The sequence below is a fragment of the Salvia splendens genome, chromosome 6 (genome assembly GCF_004379255.2).
Source record: "Salvia splendens isolate huo1 chromosome 6, SspV2, whole genome shotgun sequence".
Lineage (NCBI taxonomy): Eukaryota > Viridiplantae > Streptophyta > Magnoliopsida > Lamiales > Lamiaceae > Salvia > Salvia splendens.
In genome coordinates, this window is record NC_056037.1 from 14,201,795 (window position 1) to 14,220,778 (window position 18,984).

Sequence of the window (18,984 nt, forward strand, 5' to 3'; positions counted from 1 at the left end):
TAAGTATATATCTGAGTATCATCATAATTAAAATATGATCCTAATTATTCATTATGTATTAGATATGTCACAGTAATTTTATCAGTAACCATCTGATTAACACATTGGATTAACTCGAAACCCGACCTTTTCGAGTTAGAATTAAATATTTATACACGATAAAAATCATAAGCAATCCGTTAGGCTGACCCGATTGATATTTACTAATTTTTAGAAAAGATTAATGAAAAATGGGCTCCATACCAAAACCCCAATTAAGTAAATGAGTTCAACCAACCAAAAAGACGAAATCTGCATAAGGAAAAGATAATGCACCCAGAAAAGTCAAAGGGTGTAGGAATATAAATGTTTGAGTAGAAAGAATATCATAAAGTGTGAGAAGAGGTATCCAATTCAGCTTTGATACAAGGATAAATTCTCCAAAGAGAAATGCATAAACCATAATGGAAGCGAATTGACAAGAGATGATGCTAACATCAATCAAAAAGAGAATATTCAAGCTCGATGTATGCTGCTTTAATGATAAAGATGCTGTGCATTATTAGGGTGAGGGTGAAGGAGAAGAAATGAAGCCAAAAGGAGCAATTAATTAACTTTAGTAAGTATAACAGGGATTGTTAAGATGTCAGTAGTGACCGGCATCAGAAACCAGCACGTATAGTAATGTGATCTCACTCGTAAAAACTACACATACCAACTAGGACCAGGAATCTAGCTTGATCCTGAATCTAGTATAGCACTCGTAACCGAATAACTAAAACACATCCGGGTAAAAACGTCCAGGGAGTGAACCGCTTTGTTGGGCCTGCTTTAGATGCATTGTAAGGGCATAATTGTTGACCTGGAGAAAACATATGAATGAATCATATACTGAACCTTCTTTCCATAAAATTTCATATTCTATTAAGATGATCCGACGGGCTTCTGAAAATACAGATAACTTAATTATGTTGTGTTTGAAATGAATATTTTGTTCATTTGCATATAGCCTGATCATAGCAAGGAAAACAATAATGTAGTTTCACTAGCCAACCAAACTATCAACATGCTTATGACACTGTAAAACTGACCTCGAGGGTCCGTAGTTGCTCCTGGTATTGAGACACTAGCTGCTTCAGCTGATGCAACTCATGGCCAGTTTCCTCAAATTCCTTCTGTCGTTCATGTTGTATAGAAACTGCTCGCTTCAAAATAGTATTTTCCTGTAGGAGTGCTTCTAGTTGCTGCTTCAGCACTACGTTCTCCTAAAAAGCATTACACTAATGTAAATTCAACTATATAATCATTTTTCATATATTAATTCATGCTGATACTCATTTCAACTACCTTAAGTACTTAGAAGAGATTCCTTAAAAAATAATTTACTTTACGAATGTGTCATATGTCTTCTAGAGGTAGGTATAAGCACACACCTTCAGGAAGCTTTTTGCAGCCTCTGCAGTAGCATTCGCATAAATAGACTTCTCCAATGCCTCAAGTGCTTGGGACAAACGTGCCTTAGCATCCTCTACACTGGCTGCAGTCAAGACTTCTCTAACCAATAGCTCCACCCACTCTGCTCCATTTACAGGAAGATTGTTTACAACAGGTGGTTCCTGTCCTGAAGCGGCCCCTCCATCATTAACCACTGTACATGAATATGAAACAGAATTATTTATGATAAAAGTACACGTTTGGCCAGTCACAAAGCACACAACAGAAAATAGATATAAATGAAGGGACAACTATGAAAAAGAATAGGGTGCTTTCTTTGATGAAGGGTGAGAGAATCAAATGATGGTGGGGGGGGGGACTAAACAAAGGAACACATGCGTTAGTGACATTCATGGCATGTGAAGCTTTGAAGCGCTAAATAAAATAATCATTAAATAGTCTAAGAAAAAAAGAAAAAGAAATTAAATATCACAAAGACTTTTAACCAAAGGATGCAAAAACAACTCAGTCATCCAGCAAGAAGAACAGGGAAAAAGTTAAACACTAAGATGTCGAAAATCATATGCAAGTCCAGTGTTTCTGTTCAGTGAGAAAGGGCCACCAGAACAGATCTAGGGGACTCCAGGAGAAGAAGCTTCAGGCGTAAGCTATAATTAATAAACCAGAACCAGAGTGAATTAAAATGAGGTAGGCCATGCCAAGATTATGTGGCATCATGCTGTACAAAATTCAGAAATGGCAGAAGAACTTAATGGATACATAGAGAACCAAAGATGATTCACTCAGTAGGTTAGAGCCTAAACATCTTCATAAATTTAATATCCACTAATTGGTATACACTAATGATTTTACAAGAATTAGAAAAGTGTTATTTCAGAAAGCATAGAGAAATATACTACGAAGCATAAGTTACCAAACAAAGCACAAAATTTGAGAAAAACACCTCTAGCCAAAAACTGAGTGTCAATATCCTGGGTAAGATCTGATGAACTTGCGGCAACACTCAATCGAAGATCATTTAATCTTTTGATAGCCAGATCCAAATCATCACCAGACTCTTCAAGGGCCTTTTCAACAAACTAGAAGCCGAAACGATTCATAACGAGTTAATAAGTTTAACATTTCAAGCAGAAGAAATAAGAATAATGTATATCAGATTATGGCTAAGCAGTACTTCCATTCACAGAGTAAATCAGAACCTAGTGAGACCCTAATCCACTCACATAGAATGAAAAGCAATTCTCATACAGTCATACCATATTTTGATGATTGTTAAAGTTACTATATTATGATTCAACTAAACATGTAATGGGCATTAAGCAAAGCATTGGCATAAAAAATAAGAAAGCATTACATATATTGGTGAAAGTCTTAAGCTAAAGAAAGAAAAAAAATGAGAAAATATCAACATATATTGGATAAAGTCATTAGCCGAAGAAATAATGATGGATTATATAAGGAAAGTTCCCTGAAAGCCTGGGAAAATTATCAAAATCCAGCACAAAATGGCAAAATCTAATTAATACTAAGAAGAGGCAAAAAATGTGTTTGAAATTCTTTTGGAAGAGTAACCACACGTTTCATATATAGGTTGCTAATATGGAGCACATTTTCACTGTTTTTACTTGTGCAAGTCAAACTTGACGGTAGTAGAGAATCTGACAAGTAAAACAACCATTTCAAAACTACAATCTGACCCTTTCAAACTAGCTCCTTCAAAACATATGAAAATTGCAAGTGTTGTGTGTAGAATAGGAGCAAGTTAATTTGCATATCTACTTAACATTTTGCAAGGTAAGAACGTAACATGAAATATTTCCTAAGGACGCATCCCCCATTTCATAACATCAGATAATCACAATTTGACCATGAAAAGGGAATGAATGGTGCAAGGCCTAGTTTCTCAAACATGACATTAAGAAAACTCAGAAGCAACATATATTATGAACAAGAACGCCGACTCACACGAGGCTTAATAACATTTCATTTTCAATAATTAAAGTAATAAAGCCCATAATATAAATTCAATATGCATATAGAACGCACAAGTCTACTAATTTAATATCCAACAGATACACACAAAAGAATAAAGATCAAAATTTCACCACCACCGCTTTCCCCCAATAATAGAAAAGCTAGAAGAACACGTCTGGCTCCGCGAGCGTGACATCAATTTAAGAAGAAATTGAGAAACAACACTAACCTGTCTGTCCATATCAGGAAAGAGGGAGACAAGATGATCGATGGAGGAGATATGATTAGAAGCGGAGGCGGGGGCCCTCGGCGGAGAAAAAGTACGGCCAGGCGACGACGACGATGAGCAGCGGATCCTTTTGGTGACAGGCGGCGATGACGGCGATTCCTCAAAGATGTTCGATCTCTTTCCGCACACTACGGCAGACATGTTTCGCTACCAAAAAACGAAAATTTCTATCTCTACTATGTCTCCAGTACCTCTACCTCCGATTTTCTCATGCAGAATTTGCAAATTATTTCCAGAAAAAATGAAACGAATCGAATCAGATCAGATCAATCGCGATGATCTGATTCCAGAACCATAAACATAAAGCAATATCCACAGATAGGTTTTCAATTTCTCTCTCCTCTCTCGATCTCTATTTATAATAAACCAACGCTAAATTGGGAATTTTATTATTGTATGGATATGGATTTATACTCATGAATTATGGTAGCTTCAGTTAATCGATTCACAAAATACTAACTTACCAAATTTATAAAATATAAAATTAGTAAAATATATAATCATCTTCTATCATATTTTCTTGTTTTACTAGGACAATGATGTGGTGTTACTAGGACAAATGTAATTAAATAGCATGACTATAACTCAATAAATAATGATAAATGAATATAATAAATCTCTAATGGATTGTTTTATGGACAATTTGCTCCCGAAGGCCCAATTAAAATTGAGGAGAAAAATAAAGCATCAAACAGGCCCAACTAAATAAATTTATGGGCTGCAGAATTCGGACTCAAATGAGTTTGGCAATAAGCAATGACCTGGCTCCGGGTCATTCGGGTGTTTATCCAATTCCAGAATATTAATTTTTTGGATGAACTAAATTGAATTATTTCATTCTTTTTGATAAAAAATGAAACACAAAATACTCTACTCTTATTCAGGGCAAATTCATCCCACTCTGTTATGCGATTCATCATTATCGCCAGTTTTAACCTAGGCCTAGATTTTTGTACCCCATTAAAGGTTATGTATATAATAAAACTAATACAGTATAAAAATGCAACCCCACATTTTACTATTTATTTTATCAACTTTTATTAACATTACATAAACTGTATCGACTTTGAAACTACTATTGTGGAATGGATGGAGTAATAAAAAGTAATAAGGTGGAATTCGTTTTCATATTACATACTTATAATTCTTCCATTGCAAGATTTATGAAACAAATGCAATTATCTAACAGATAAACCAGAAAAACATCAACCGCTCCAATAAATTTCCATCAACAACAACAAATACATTCCTCTCGACCAACACGGTCTACAAATTTTATGCAACTCCAAAAAATACAAAATGATTATATACTTACTTGATTATTCAAGAATGAATTTTGATCTAAACTATTTCACTCGCACAACATATGATACAAACAACCATATCTAGCTCCAATACATATTATAATAATAATAATAATCAAGAGAGCTAAGAGCATCCACAACCGTGCTCTTGCCAGCACGGTTGTGGGCCCGGGCGGTACTATTCATGCATGCTCTCTGGCAAGAGCACAACACCCACAACTGTGCTCTTCCGCAAGGACGAGCACAATTAATTTAAAATTCAATTAAACAATAACATTTCCATAATATTAAAATTCATTAAAAAACCACAATAAATATTACAAATTACAAATAAAATAAAAAAGACATAATTAAAATCCTAAAAATTAAAAATTACATAATTAAAATACTAAAAATTAAAAATTACATAATTAAACTCCTAAAAATTAAAAATTACATAATTAAAATCCTAAAAATTGAGATTGAGAGAGTTGTTTAGTATAGTGTCATTTTTTGTGTTTGAAATGAGAGTATTTATAGATGAAAGTATGAATTTTGGGGTAAAAATAATGAAAAAAATAAATTAAAAGTGTGGAAAAAATGGATATATTTTATTAGGAAGTGAGACAATATTTTTTTTTATTAATTTTAAAATTTTCAGATTTTTTCGATTTTTTTAAAAAAATAAATAAAAAAAATGATAAATCAACGGGCCAATCGGAAGCTGCCACGTCGACGCGCTGTGCTCTTGCCGCTGGCACGGACGTGCTCTATGCATAGAGCAGCGCCCTGCCAGCGGCAAAAGCGCAATGGTGGCGGAGCGCGTCCTTGCCAGCGGCAAGGACGGACGGTGAGCTGCTGCTCACCTTTGGGAATGCTCTAATCATCTTATAACCCTAGCATTTCCAACAAATGAATATGATGAATTTTCTTTCAAATGAGGCCTGAATAAGGATTGTATGCTTGCACCGGCATACCTGTGCCATAAGGGTGGGGCTGGACCCCGGTCACGTACAGGTTCATGGGGTGATGCGGCCCCATCATCATCATCTGCTGCTGTGGCTGGAACATGAACGGATTCGGCTGGTTTGACATCTGTACATTTGTTGGTGCAGCCACTGCATTGGACGCGTAGAATGGATCGTGTGTCATCATGGAGTTCCCCATCGGGCCTTGCTCCCATGGGTTGTAGCTCGCGGCCTGGTGACTCTGGTTGTTTTGTCTGATTGCGTCGTCATATAGACTGTCTAGCGTGAGCATGTCCAGCCCTCCAGCCTTTTCAAAAAAAAGGGTTCATTTGGTCAGTGAAGAATGCTTTAAAAGGTAGATGAAAAATCGATGTGACGAGAAACATACCAGTTTGCTCGTTGCAGAAGCGGTATCATTGGAGCTTGGTGCTGTAACGAGTGCTAGCTCCCATCCGGATGCTCCATTTGAGAGGTGTGGTCCGGTTGAGGCTGGTTGTTCTAAAACACGTGCATTGGCAAGAAAGCGAGCAGTTACAAAGACGGCATTGCAAACCATACCCGAAAACTTAAGGCTAGTCCAGTGTAGGTGACCTAATTTTGGGTTCTGAATGTTTTATAAATTTGTAGCTATAATAAAACCATTGTGATTTGTAGGGCGTATGTCATTCCTTGACTCATATCGTTGTAAACGCTCATGCCACATCACTTTTTCAGTCGTTAGAAAAAAAATTAGCGTGCCTAATACTCAATTTGAAAACTATTGCAACAACTTTTTTTTAAATGTGTCGGAAACTAAAATCAGATCAAAGTTCGTGAATCTTTTAGCGACTAAGCCTTTCAAAAAATTGCACGGTGGTGTTATAGTTGCAAGGTTGTAGAAGTCGTGAAAATTGAAAACTCGACTAAAAATATGTAAACAATAAACCCTTTCCTTCATTAGTTGCAGCAAAGACAAAGCCCGACACAGCTAAACCCGGCTCGAGGAAAACTTACCAGTAGTAACAATGGCCAAAGCCAGAGAGTTTCTCTCATCCAGCTCAGTTGCGGCAGGAGCAGGCTCGTTCAGGCCCTACACAACGAACGATGCATACAGTCACTCACTTAAATGCTGAAAATATTAAGACAGGAAACTGAATGAACCAGTATTTCCATGCATCAAATATACTGAATAATCATCAGCAAATCGGGCGGTGGTTCAGAAGCTGGAGTCTCCACTTTGACAGGTTCAGGTTCTGGTTCGGGTTCAGCTGGAGGTGGCGACTGCAGATGCTCGTCTTTTACCTCTGAACTCGTTTTGTACTCAATAGCCAAAATTGCATTGGGCTTATCGTCACCATGTTTCATGTGAACATATATAATAGTACTATATGTAGAAATGCCTATATATGATTTGGAGAATTCTGAAGATCAGTACCAGATCTTTGCGGGCAGTGGAAGCGCGTGGTGCTTCTCGAACATACTCTTCCATAGTTTGCAGAAATGATGCTGGTGGCTTAATCATTCATCGCCACAATAACGACATGAGACACATATCGACAGCTAATAGAAGTGATGCAGTTGGCAAAATAGCATTCAAAGGCCAAACCTGTTCGATCTTGATAAATCGCTCTCCACGCCCAACATCAAGATTTTTACATATTTCATAGAATTCTGACAATCTCTCCGCCTAGAAAAGTCGCATTGCAACACAGTTAATAATGGGACAAAGTCTTGCTTTTTTTAATGCTGCATGATACATAACTGTTTGAAGGCTGTACCTGATTTCCAGCTCTTCGATATATATCCAAAGCTTTAAGAGCGTCGTGAAGAACTGTCGGAAATGAAGGTCGTAAGTATGTTTCCAACAAAGTAGGAGATATTTGTAGTAAGAACTAAGAAGGATTTTGTTACCTTGTCAACCAAGTTAACTGTACCATCACTTATTGCACTGTAAATTTTTATGCTTTCTGAAGCAACCTACGAGGGCAAGGAAAATATAGGTAGAGGATTATAGACAGTCTGTATAAACCGATTTTTACAGGTGGCAAGAGTATAAATGGTACTCACCATGGAAAGCGCTAATTGAATGATGAAATTATGAAGAGCTGCTCCTTGTGGCTGCATTTTGAAAATGTCGCACTTCAAGTTGTATTAAGGAACGGAAAGGCTAAACGAGGACATCATTAGTTTAATCCACATGCAACGGAACCAATTTGAAAATCGATATGAATAATGTTTACAAGTGATCTACCATCATTGAACTGATTAACTATGCATCTACCTGACAGCCAATCACACGATGAAGAAGTTGCTGCAGAGCTGGTAAATGCTCAAGTAGGTCCGGAGTGTCGAGATCTTTTGTTCTCTGCAATTCGATGAAATATATTAAACTTCTGCAGTTGATGATACAAAACTCAGCACTTAGACCATGACGAAATAGAGTTTCATCAGTATGTGAAGGAAGAAAATAAATTATTTGGATAAAAACAAAATAAATGTATATTTACAAGAGGAACCCACCGGACGGTCTGTTTCTATGTCGTATTTTAACACTCGGTAACATTCCATCCTCTCCTCCAAAAATAGTGCATAACAGCGTACCCAAAAATAAAGAAGCCTATTCTCTTAACTTTTCTATAATGCTAAAAAGAAAATGAAACCATACCATTAGGGCTGGAGTCATCCTTGAAGTGGGCTAAGAGCATCTCCAGTGGGCGGATGTCCCACTCGGACATCCACTAGGACATCCCGAAAACACCTCCCGCCACGTCACTAGGACTTCCCATCCCACTGCCACGTCACTAGGACATCCCCTTCACAATCCGCCCTTCCCATCGCCCTTCCCACTAGGACTTCCCGCAATAAAAAAAATCACAAATTCACAAATAAAACAATTTACATTTACGGAAATAAAATTTCAACACGAATACGAACGGGAAAAATTAATAACTTCATTTAAAAAAACATACATGATTTGAAAAAAAAATTACATAGTAATAAAACAAAAAAAAGTACTAACATCAACGTCAACCCTTCCGCGTCCAAACCTCTTCGATAATATCGTTCTGAAGTCGAACATGGGCATCTGTTTGCCGCATGTCGGCAAATGCACGCATCCGCTCGACCTCTCCATGAGGTACCCCCATATTCACATTCGCGGTGGCCACGCCGTGACTTGGACCTGCATCCATATCATCTTCATTGGTCCACTGAGTCAGTTCCGCACCTTCATTTTCGACAATCATGTTGTGCATTATGATACATGCATACATGACATCGCCGATGTTGGGAATATACCACGGCCGTGCAGGACCCTTGACTACCGCCCATCGACTCTGGAGCACACCAAATGCCCGCTCCACATCCTTGCGCGCTGCTTCCTGACGGCTCGCAAAGTATGACTTCTTTTGTCCGAGCGGATGCTTGATTGTCTTCACAAATACGAGCCAGTTTGGGTATATCCCATCCGCCAAATAGTATCCCATATTGTGCTGGTTGACGTTGGCGACGAAACTGATGGCGGGACCAACGCCCGCGCACTGAGCATTGAACAGGGGCGACGACTGGAGAACGTTGATGTCGTTGTTCGACCCGGCGACTCCAAAATAAGCATGTCATATCCACAGCCGGTAGTCAGCTACAGCTTCTAGGATCATCGTAGGATGCTTGGCTTTGAAGCCAGTAGTGTACATCCCCTTCCAGGCGGCGGGGCAGTTCTTCCACTCCCAATGCATACAATCTATGCCGCCCAACATCCCAGGGAACCCGTGGACAGACCCATGCATATCTACCATACTCTGGCAGTCTTCGGGGCTCGGACTCCGAAGATACCGCTCACCGAATATCGCTCTCACGCCCGCGCAAAATTTCTGCAGACACTCGACGGCTGTCGACGCGCCAATGTAGAGGTACTCGTCGAACATGTTGGCCGCGCCTCCGTACGCCAGTTGTCTGATTGCGACAGTGCACTTCTGCAAGGGCGTGAGTCCGGGTTTGCCAGCTGCATCCTCCCTGATTCTAAAATACAGGTATCTTCTCTCTAAAGCACACACGATGTGCAGAAACAGCGGACGATGCATCCTAAAGCGTCGCCGGAATAAGGCTTCCCCAATACGCGGTTGCGGAGCGAAGTAGTCTGCATACAACCGAATATGTACAACAATGTGGTCACGGGGTACTGTAGTTCGAAGATGGATCGGCCGAGGTACCGCAGCCTGCTGCAGCTGCTGCGCCCTCTGCTGTAGCAGTCTATCTATCGCACCTTCCACAGCGACCTACAATTCATTCTCGCTATCACTGTCACTAGACATTCTAGATATACTTGAAATTAGAGATGTAGAGAGAGAAACTTGTTAACACAAGTGGTGCGAATGAAATAAAATTCAACGAGCCGTATATATAAAGTTTAAAAAAAATGGCGGACGTCCGCCTGCCCGTCGCGCCGACGTCCGAGGACACCCGACGTCCTCACGGGACGTCCGTATCCGACCTCCCCTGTCACAATGGCGGACGTCCCAGTCGCCCGTCGCGCACGTCTGACCGGACGTCCGCCATTGGAGATGATCTAAGTTAAGCATATGACCTCTGCTCCTACCATAATTAATGATTTCTTCCTGGAATGTCGGGTCCACCTCTCTTAACGCACGATGTATAACAATTCGAGTCTTCAAAGCAACCTATGCAGTTTGAAAATAGAAATATACATGTATCAGAACTAGGCAGTACATTTCTTTTTACAAAGACAAGCATCACAATGTTTTCATGATGTAAGCAGCATCTCTAATACCAAGGTATGTATTTAATGCATGAAACTTCACAAAACTAAAGCATCTATTTGCAGTATTTGACGTCACTATATAGGTGGCTTGATATTTGAATCATTCGGAGAACAAAGACAAGTCATTTATGGATTCGATTAGGAGAGGTGTGCAGATCCAGTCTTGAACCAGATGGTGATAGAATCTTTTGACATTTTTAAAAGCAAAAGGGCTGATAAGGAAGCTCAGGAAAGGGATGTAATTAAAAGATACCTACAACCATCCATGAAATCATTATCATGCAATGATCGACATGGTCATGATCACATACCGCCCAATTATGAGTCTTTGCCAGTCTTCTTGCAAGGGCATGTATACAATAGGCGACATCAGCTCGAGGCCTGGTGGCCGATACAGCAGCAAAGATGGCTGGAAGTCAGATTGCAGATACAGTTAAAGACGTCACCTTCAAACTCGGAATCTAATAAAACGCAATAAATGAAAGTATATAAAATTTTTTATGAATAACAACCTTTATGTGCCTCTCTTTTGCAGGGCGTTCAACATGGTTTGTTGCCTTAACAATGGCAATGTCCAACTCCTGTAAAGCAGGAATGAAACAGAATCTTTAGCAATCACAACGGAATGGAACTTTTGATTACATAAGACGACCTAACTAATACCTTGTAATCGCTGTTTATTTTCGCCAAACTAACAGTCGTGGTGTCCTTGAGAGCACCGAGAGTTTTTCTTAGAGCATCCACAATGGCGCCTAGCGCACCGCCTAGTCGAGCCCCGGCGCTAGGCAGTGCGCTCGGCGAACCATTGCAACCGCCTAGCAGTTTTCCGAAAAAAATATCGCCTAGCGCTAGGCGATATACGGGCGCTCGGCGCCATTGCAGGGTCCGGATCGCCGAGCGCATCGCCCAGCGGATTTTTTTTTCTAAAATTAATTTTCGAAACACTATATATACGCGCTTTGCACGTCATTTTCATTCGCACCACTTGTTTTAACGAGTTTTCTCTCTATCTTAATTTCTGTACAAGAGCAACAACGCGAAATGGAGAACAACAACGAAGGTATTCCAGTGACGAGAGGGTCTCAAACTCCCACGGTACCCGTGGGAGGTGGATGGGGTCCGATGCCAGGGTACTACAACATGTACCCGTGGCAGGGGATGATGCCCGGGATGGCAGCCGGGGGGGAATATGCCCGGGATGGCAGCTGGGGGGAGTATGCCGGCGTGGCAGGGGGTACCGGAGATGCAACCCGGTATGCAGATGATGCCGGGGGTGCCCGGGATGCAGATGATGCCGGGGGGACGGCGATGCAGCCCCTGACAGGAGGGGTACCGGTGACGCAGGGGATGTCGGGGGAGGAAAACGTCTATCGCCCCAGTTTTGATTTTTCGACTGCTTCTTCGCACACATCGACCCCAACGGAGGCGCAGTTCACGCAATTTGAGACTTTTTCCTTAGAGGAGTTGGGGTTTGATATTCTCGGAGTTCCGGATACTCCCGTTCAAACGGGGGGAGCAGTGCGGGGTCGTCGCGCCCCAAAGAAGAAGGGCAAGGGGAAGAGGGTCGGCGAGTCCTCGCAGCTGGGTGAGGACGACTACTCGGTACGGAGGAGGTGGACGGATGCGGAGAACGTCGCGCTGTCCAAGGCGTGGGTGAGTTTTTGCGATGATCCCCTCACTTCGAACAATCAGAGGATCGTCAACTTGTGGGCTAAAATAGCAGCAGCCTACGAGACTTTTGCCCGGAGGGGAGGCCACGCACGGGGGAGGATTGCCGGAAGGCGTGGGACCGAATCAAGGCTGCGGTCTTCCAATTTTCGGGCTTGTACACCAACGCCCTCCGCATGCAAAGCAGTGGCCAAACGGAGGATGACTGCAGGAGGATAGCGGAGAAAGCCTTCCCCCAGCCAGGGTTGTATAAGGATTTCACCTACTGGAACTACTTTGTGGTGCTGAACGAATCCGAGAAGTTTCGAGCAGGTGTCGACGCTGGCTGGCCGAAGAAACAACGACTGAACTACACCGGTGATTACAGCGGCAGCAGCGGTGGTCCCCACGACCTCCCCGAGACGGCTCAGGTGATCCCCACTCCTCGTTCGTTCGCTCGCCGACCTCGCCCGGCTGGGCAAAAGCGGGCGCAACGGGAGGCGAGGGGGGTCGTCGGGGGTTCCCAGGAGGTCCAGTCGGCATCCCCCTTGGCCAGTACACAGAGGATCTCAAATTCTTCGCGCGTCAACAAACGCGCGCTCAGATGGTCAAGACGTTAGCCGAATGGCGGGTGGCGACAGACCCCGAGGAGAAGAGTTTTCTTCACACATTGCTCGTGAGCATGCGTGACGATTTGGGTGGAGGCGGCGGCGACGGTGGCAACGGAGGCGGCGACGACGGAGGCGACAGAGACGAGGAGTGAATTGTTTAGATTAATGTATTTTTTTTAATTAATGTACTTTTTTTTATTTTATTGTACTTTTTTTAATTAATGTACTTTTTAAAATTTTAATAGTATTATTAAATTTTCTCGTATCTGTGTCGTAAATTTAATTCCGTATGTTGTGATTGTTAATTATTTGTTTTATATAATTTTGAGTGATGTGGCTAGGCTATGGCTGAGCTATGATTGAGCTATTTGCTTATCTTGATGATGTGGCAGGAGGATTTTTAGGGCTGATGATATGACAGAAGGAGTTTGTGGCTAGGCTATGGCTGGCTGTTGCTGGGTTATTCCTATCGTAGATGCTCTTATAAATGCTATGTGTACCACCTCGTGACATTGTGTCTACAAATTCTACAAACATGGATTAAATGAACTTTTACATTATCACTGCTTACTTCATTTAAGTATATCTCAGCTTTCAATTAATTCTACCATAAATGAATTTATAAGTACAGCTCATTCTACCAAAACCACAATAACGTGCTTTTTCTAAATGTCAAACATCTACAGATAACAAATCTTGAAAGACTCAAACAATTATGGAAGAAAAATAAATGAAAATTTAAGTTACATGTTCCCATTGTATTTCCTCAACAAAATAGACTAATAAACTCAGCAATACTTCAATCAGCCAATAAAAAGTAAACCCTAACCAAAATGAAGAATCGAAATTCGAAATACCATAAACAAAGCTTGTTGATCTTTACACATAAATGCTTGAATCTCAAACAAAATTCCACCACCACAAACGCAGATTACTCACTCAAAACAGTGAAACAGCAAAATTTCTAAAATAGAAAAACCATTACTCTGCCAAGAAGGGACGTTATGGCAAAATGTATCCGCCATTTGGACCCTGAAAAAAAAAGTTTCCAGCCATGGTAAAGACGCGAGAAGCTCTCGCGTCTTTTAACTAAACACGCGTGAAGCTCTCGCGTGTTTTAAAAGTGTAGACGCATCAGCCTAATGCGTGTTTAAAGTAAAACACGCATATTCCTCTGGCGTGTATTAAAAAAGAGACGCGTCTTCCTCTCGCGTGTTTAAAGCAAACACGCGACAAGCTCTCGCGTGTCTCCCTTGCTTCACAAAATCCGTTCAGAAGGCAGAACATACCACAAAACGCTAAGAAGCAGCGAAAATCGGCGAAAATTCTTCCCAACCAGCGAAATTCGAAGCCTAATCCAATATTTAGCTCTCCCATTCCAATTTGAAGTGTTGTTAGGTAACTTTCAACCTTTATTTTCGATTTTTATTGGTTGGGTATAATAGTTAGGGTTCATGGGGTAGGAAGTATTTTGTTGAATTTGGTTGAATTTGGTGTTGAATGATTCAATTTGGTTGATTTTATCTTGAAATTGGTTGTATTTGATGTTGAATTATTCAATTTGGTTGATGTTTTGTTGAAGTGTTGAATACGGTTGAATAAGGTGTTACTTTGTTGAATTTGGTGTTATTTTGTTGCATTTGATGTTAATTTGGTGAATGTGATTGATATTTTGTTGAATTATTGAATTTGGTTTTAAATTATTGAATTTGGTTGAATTATTGTTGAATTATTGAATATGGTTGAATATGGTGTTAATTTGTTGAATTTGGTGTTGATTTGTTGAATGTGGTTGATATTATTATTTTGAATTATTGAATTTGGTTTTGAAAAATCCACCGGCACCAGATCCCTCTAGTTGGTTTCCTACTTGGTCAGACGCGCCACAGTCTAGTTGGGTGACTCCATTAGATAGAGTTGGGCTACCATGGAATCCTACTACACAGGATTCATTCTTTTCGGATGTCCATATCGTGCACTCTCCGACAAATGATGATGATGATGCTGCTGCTGATGAAGCTGATGTTGCTCCTAGGAGTAGTGCCTACATAGAGCGCCCCACGAGGAGAGAGCATATTGACCCTCCTAGGAGTAGTGTTCAACTTGAACGGCCTAGTAGCAGTTCACATACATCCCGTCCCGATAAGGAACGCTCCAGACCAAGTTTGTCTCAGACAATTTTGGGTATGTTCCCACGTAGAAGGTCTAGCCGTGACAACAGAGGAAAAGGCCCGAGTAAATATACACCTTCGTCATTTAAGTAGAATATTATCATTAGATGTATTGACTATTTATTACAGGTGCATGTGATGAGATGTACTGTTGACTTATTATATGTTGATTGATTTGAGATGTAATGTTTGTTCATTACATGTGGATTGATCAATAAATAAAGTAAACTCTGTTGAAAATTTTTTAAGCAATATTACTTAAGAATGTCATTTCAGTCTTAAACTTGGTTCAAACACATAATAATATTCAACCCTCAATCACGAGTCTCAAACATAATATAACTACACAACACGTTCTAAAGTGCACTTTCTTCTATTATGGCCGGTCTCTCCACAAATGCGGCATCGAGGAGGAGCTCTTGGCGCATCATCGTCGCGCTCATCCATTTGGTTGTGTATCCTGCTTCTGTTGTACCGCCCACGTGAACGAGGAAGTAGCCGTGCTGGTGAACATTCCAGTGTCCATTCAGGTTCATACCAATAATCTTGATGTCTCAGTGGACGGAACGCAGCTGCATAAAAGTGCAATTGTAATACATGATAAAAATGTAAGAATAAAAAGTATCTAAACAACATACCTGCGTACTGGTGAATCCAAACATCTGTGTGGTATCATGTATCAACATGACTAAAGATGTCATCACTGCGTTCTCTCAGCACCGCTACAGCGTGAGAGCAAGGCATTCTCCAGGTCTGCCACTTTCCACATGAGCATCTCTTTTTACGGTAATCCACAACATGTATATTATGGCCTCTACCCGGACCTCTGTGATAGGTTAGCACATCATAAGTTCCACGTGCTATGCTTGTAGTCCTAACATGATGACGCCTCCCTCGACGGTCATTCTTCTGAAATAACTCCCTCCCACCCACCATATACAAGCTCAATAGCTTTCTTGTAGCTGATTTTCACGTGAAATTTATCTTTGATATATGTAAGCACTGCAGAAGGCTTGAATTCAGCATCGTTTTCAATTTGACTTCGAATACAGAGAGCAATCATGGATGATGTAAGATTAACATGTTCACTTGGATCGTGATCTCCCATACAGCAATGACGATCAACCCATGAGTTGATCGACCAGCTACCATCATGTTTCTTAAACGTTGCTTTAACCTCCCAATTACATGGGTAGCGTTGCCCAAGGTCCCTGCCTCTTCTTTTCGGACCAAATGGGTCCCTACATACTGCATGCCATCTTCTTGAATGACTATCCATAACCTCATACATCCGACCTGTTCCCACATGCCATAATGTGATAGCAGTTTTCAACTGCAATTTGCTATCAAATTTTGTTCCCACATCTATATGTCTCGGATTATCCTCATCCCAATACCACATATCTTCGTCAACCAATCCATGGTCTTCTGAAAAGTAACATCGGCTGCCTTCACATGGTAATGATCGAAAAATGGTAACCCTTCAGGCACATAGTCGGGAACAGATTGCTCCCCACGAACAGATGGTTGTACATAATTCTCAACCATCATATCAAGTGACTCGTCGTCTGTAGGATCTTCACATGATTCTGCACTATAATCAAGATCACTTGGTTGAGAACCATCGGAACCATCACAATCAGAGCCATCTGCACCATCAACATTATCTACACCATCACAATTATCAGAACCATCTGCACCATCACCATTATCAGAACCATCTGAACCATCACAATTATCAGAACCATCTGAACCATCACAATTATCAGAACCATCTGAACCATCACATGTCATATTTGGTACATCTAATGGTTCATCAACCTCCCTCTCAGATGTGTTGAATTCAAAGCTATGATATTCATCATCCCTCCTAGATATCCCGACATCAAAACTAGGATAACCATCTCTCCTAGACGTTCCAACATCATGATGAGTGATAGGTGGTTCAAATTGCAACGCAGTGGTAACCGGAGTATATTCAATAAAAAGTTCAATTTGACGTGGATTTTCAGCAAACATATACTCCAACAAATTAGCATCCACTGGTGTAGCTATATAATTCACCACTCCACTAAAAACCACATGATGCCTCCATGTTAAATCAATCGTATGTGCATCCAACTCAATTCCAATTTTTTCACATATCATTGAAACAAGCTGATAATAAGATATCTTTTCATTCAATATAATAAATGATTTTGCACGAGGGGGATCATAAGCAACACCCAAACCTGAGAGCTGAATAATTTTCCCATCCCAATATAAACTAACAAACACCATTAAACCTGCAAAATAAGTACGACATAACATCATATACTATAAATTCAACATACTTAAATAAATATTGAACAAAATTAAAACCGAAAATCAATACCAAGTTCAATGCCATAAACCCTAAATCTATACCTAACTAACATATAGCAATGATAATTGAAATTAATAGTCAAAAATTACCTAACACCACTTCAAATAGGAATTAGAGCATCAAAATATCGGATTCACTTCGATTTTCGCTGGCTAGAGACGTTAGCCGTCGCTGAGAGTGAGAGAATGAGCGAGCTGGAACTGAAGTCGCGAGTGGAAAGTGAGGTCTCTGCCGTCTGGGCTGGAATTTGTGTACAACGAAACATGCGAGAGCATGTTGCGTGTTTATCTAAACACGCGATTTCCTGATGCGTGTTACGTATACACGCGATAGCCTGATGCGTGTTTAATTAAACACGCGAGAGCTTCACGCGTGTTTAGTTAAAAGACGCGAGAGCTTCTCGCGTCTTTACCATGGCTGGAAACTTTTTTTTTCAGGGTCCAAATGGCGGATATATTTTGCCATAACGTCCCTTCTTGGAATTTTGCCTACTCTTATCATTATGCCATGGGAAAAAAAGGTGAAATCAGAAGCAAGAAAACTATTCTCCACAAAATAATGTGCAGTTAGACATAGTAGTTAGACATAGTAACACAGAATCTGCATAAATTAAACACTTAAATATAAATCACTAACAAACACTGATTCAAACACGAGAAAAGATCTAAAGCAAGAGCAAATTTCTTCACAAACACTCACTTTTTCCAGCTCAAATCCTTCCTTCACAGCCTCAAACGCAAGAAAGTAAGAAAAAGGCAGAAAACACCTCAATCAGAAGAAGCAATACAGAGATCAGGAGCCGAAAAATGTTGCCACTTTTAGCTTGGAAATGTGGTGGAGAGAGAGAGAGATGGTGGTGTTATTTGTTTGTTGTCTCTACAAAAAGAAAAGACTGTGTCTGTTCTGGTTGGCCGTCGGCGTCAATATTTCATTTTTTTTTATTTCGATCAATAATTATTTATATTTTCATTATGAATAATGCCATGCGGCCACATTATGGCCAGCCATAAATTAAGTAAATAACAAAAAAAATTGATTTTTTTTCAAATTTTTGGTTTAATACTATTTGATTTTACTTTTATATCATCTTCATTATATGTTGCTCAACATGTTAGTGTTGTTCTTTCGTAGTTTTTACTCAACTTATTACTACTGTCATTTCTTGATTGTTGCTCAACGTATACAGTAATTCGTGATATTAATGTGTTTTACGTAATGGAATTCAAAGATAAGTATCAACTCACAAGTCCATTCACACACATATAAGTTTATATCGGTAATTCTAATTTTTTTATACATGTAAATGGACTAAATTAACTTTTATGGCTGGCCACATTATGGCCATTTAGCATCACTCTTTCATTATTAATAACTTATTATATTAATGAATGTTATTCTGTTTGTACAGCTTCTATATTCTGTCCCTGTCTCACAGTAGCTTAATTCGAATATTAGATCGATCGTTTTCTGCCAAAATAATTACCTC

At 40.2% G+C, this 18,984-nt stretch overlaps 2 protein-coding genes and 1 pseudogene across 4 annotated transcripts; all 3 read right to left on the minus strand.

Moving 5' to 3' along the window:
• Window positions 1–567: 567 nt before the first annotated feature.
• Window positions 568–4,186, minus strand: LOC121807067. Its single transcript, XM_042207254.1, has 5 exons — window positions 3,638–4,186; window positions 2,378–2,513; window positions 1,413–1,627; window positions 1,071–1,244; window positions 568–841 (listed from the first exon to the last, which is right to left on the minus strand). Exons 1-5 carry the CDS (start codon window positions 3,836–3,838, stop codon window positions 755–757), a joined length of 813 nt encoding a protein of 270 aa, XP_042063188.1. The 5' UTR covers window positions 3,839–4,186; the 3' UTR covers window positions 568–754.
• A 1,727-nt stretch (window positions 4,187–5,913) lies between these two features.
• On the minus strand, window positions 5,914–16,412 carry LOC121808838 (annotated as a pseudogene).
• LOC121807406 lies at window positions 15,374–18,329 on the minus strand. 3 transcript variants are annotated; one of them, XM_042207629.1, is made up of 4 exons: window positions 18,198–18,329; window positions 17,588–17,986; window positions 15,772–17,418; window positions 15,374–15,705 (listed from the first exon to the last, which is right to left on the minus strand). In XM_042207629.1, the coding sequence occupies exon 3, from the start codon at window positions 17,411–17,413 to the stop codon at window positions 16,499–16,501; it is 915 nt and encodes a 304-aa protein (XP_042063563.1). In that variant the 5' UTR covers window positions 17,414–17,418; window positions 17,588–17,986; window positions 18,198–18,329; the 3' UTR covers window positions 15,374–15,705; window positions 15,772–16,498. The 3 variants fall into 3 exon arrangements, with proteins under 3 accessions (XP_042063563.1, XP_042063562.1, XP_042063561.1); XM_042207628.1 differs by having other exon boundaries at window positions 17,588–17,991; window positions 18,198–18,324; XM_042207627.1 differs by lacking the exons at window positions 17,588–17,986; window positions 18,198–18,329 and having other exon boundaries at window positions 15,772–17,490.
• Between the last annotated feature and the right edge of the window lie 655 nt (window positions 18,330–18,984).

Bases quoted from the DNA above. Each gene is read 5' to 3' on its own strand.
- LOC121807067 (XM_042207254.1), bottom strand. From the start codon at position 3,838: ATGTCTGCCGTAGTGTGCGGAAAGAGATCGAACATCTTTGAGGAATCG. The intron at 2,514-3,637 runs GTTAGTGTTGTT...TTCGGCTTCTAG, and splicing joins TTCCTGATATGGACAGACAG to TTTGTTGAAAAGGCCCTTGA. The intron at 1,628-2,377 runs GTGTTTTTCTCA...ATTCATGTACAG, and splicing joins CACTCAGTTTTTGGCTAGAG to TGGTTAATGATGGAGGGGCC.
- LOC121807406 (XM_042207627.1), bottom strand. From the start codon at position 17,446: ATGATGTTATGTCGTACTTATTTTGCAGGTTTAATGGTGTTTGTTAGT.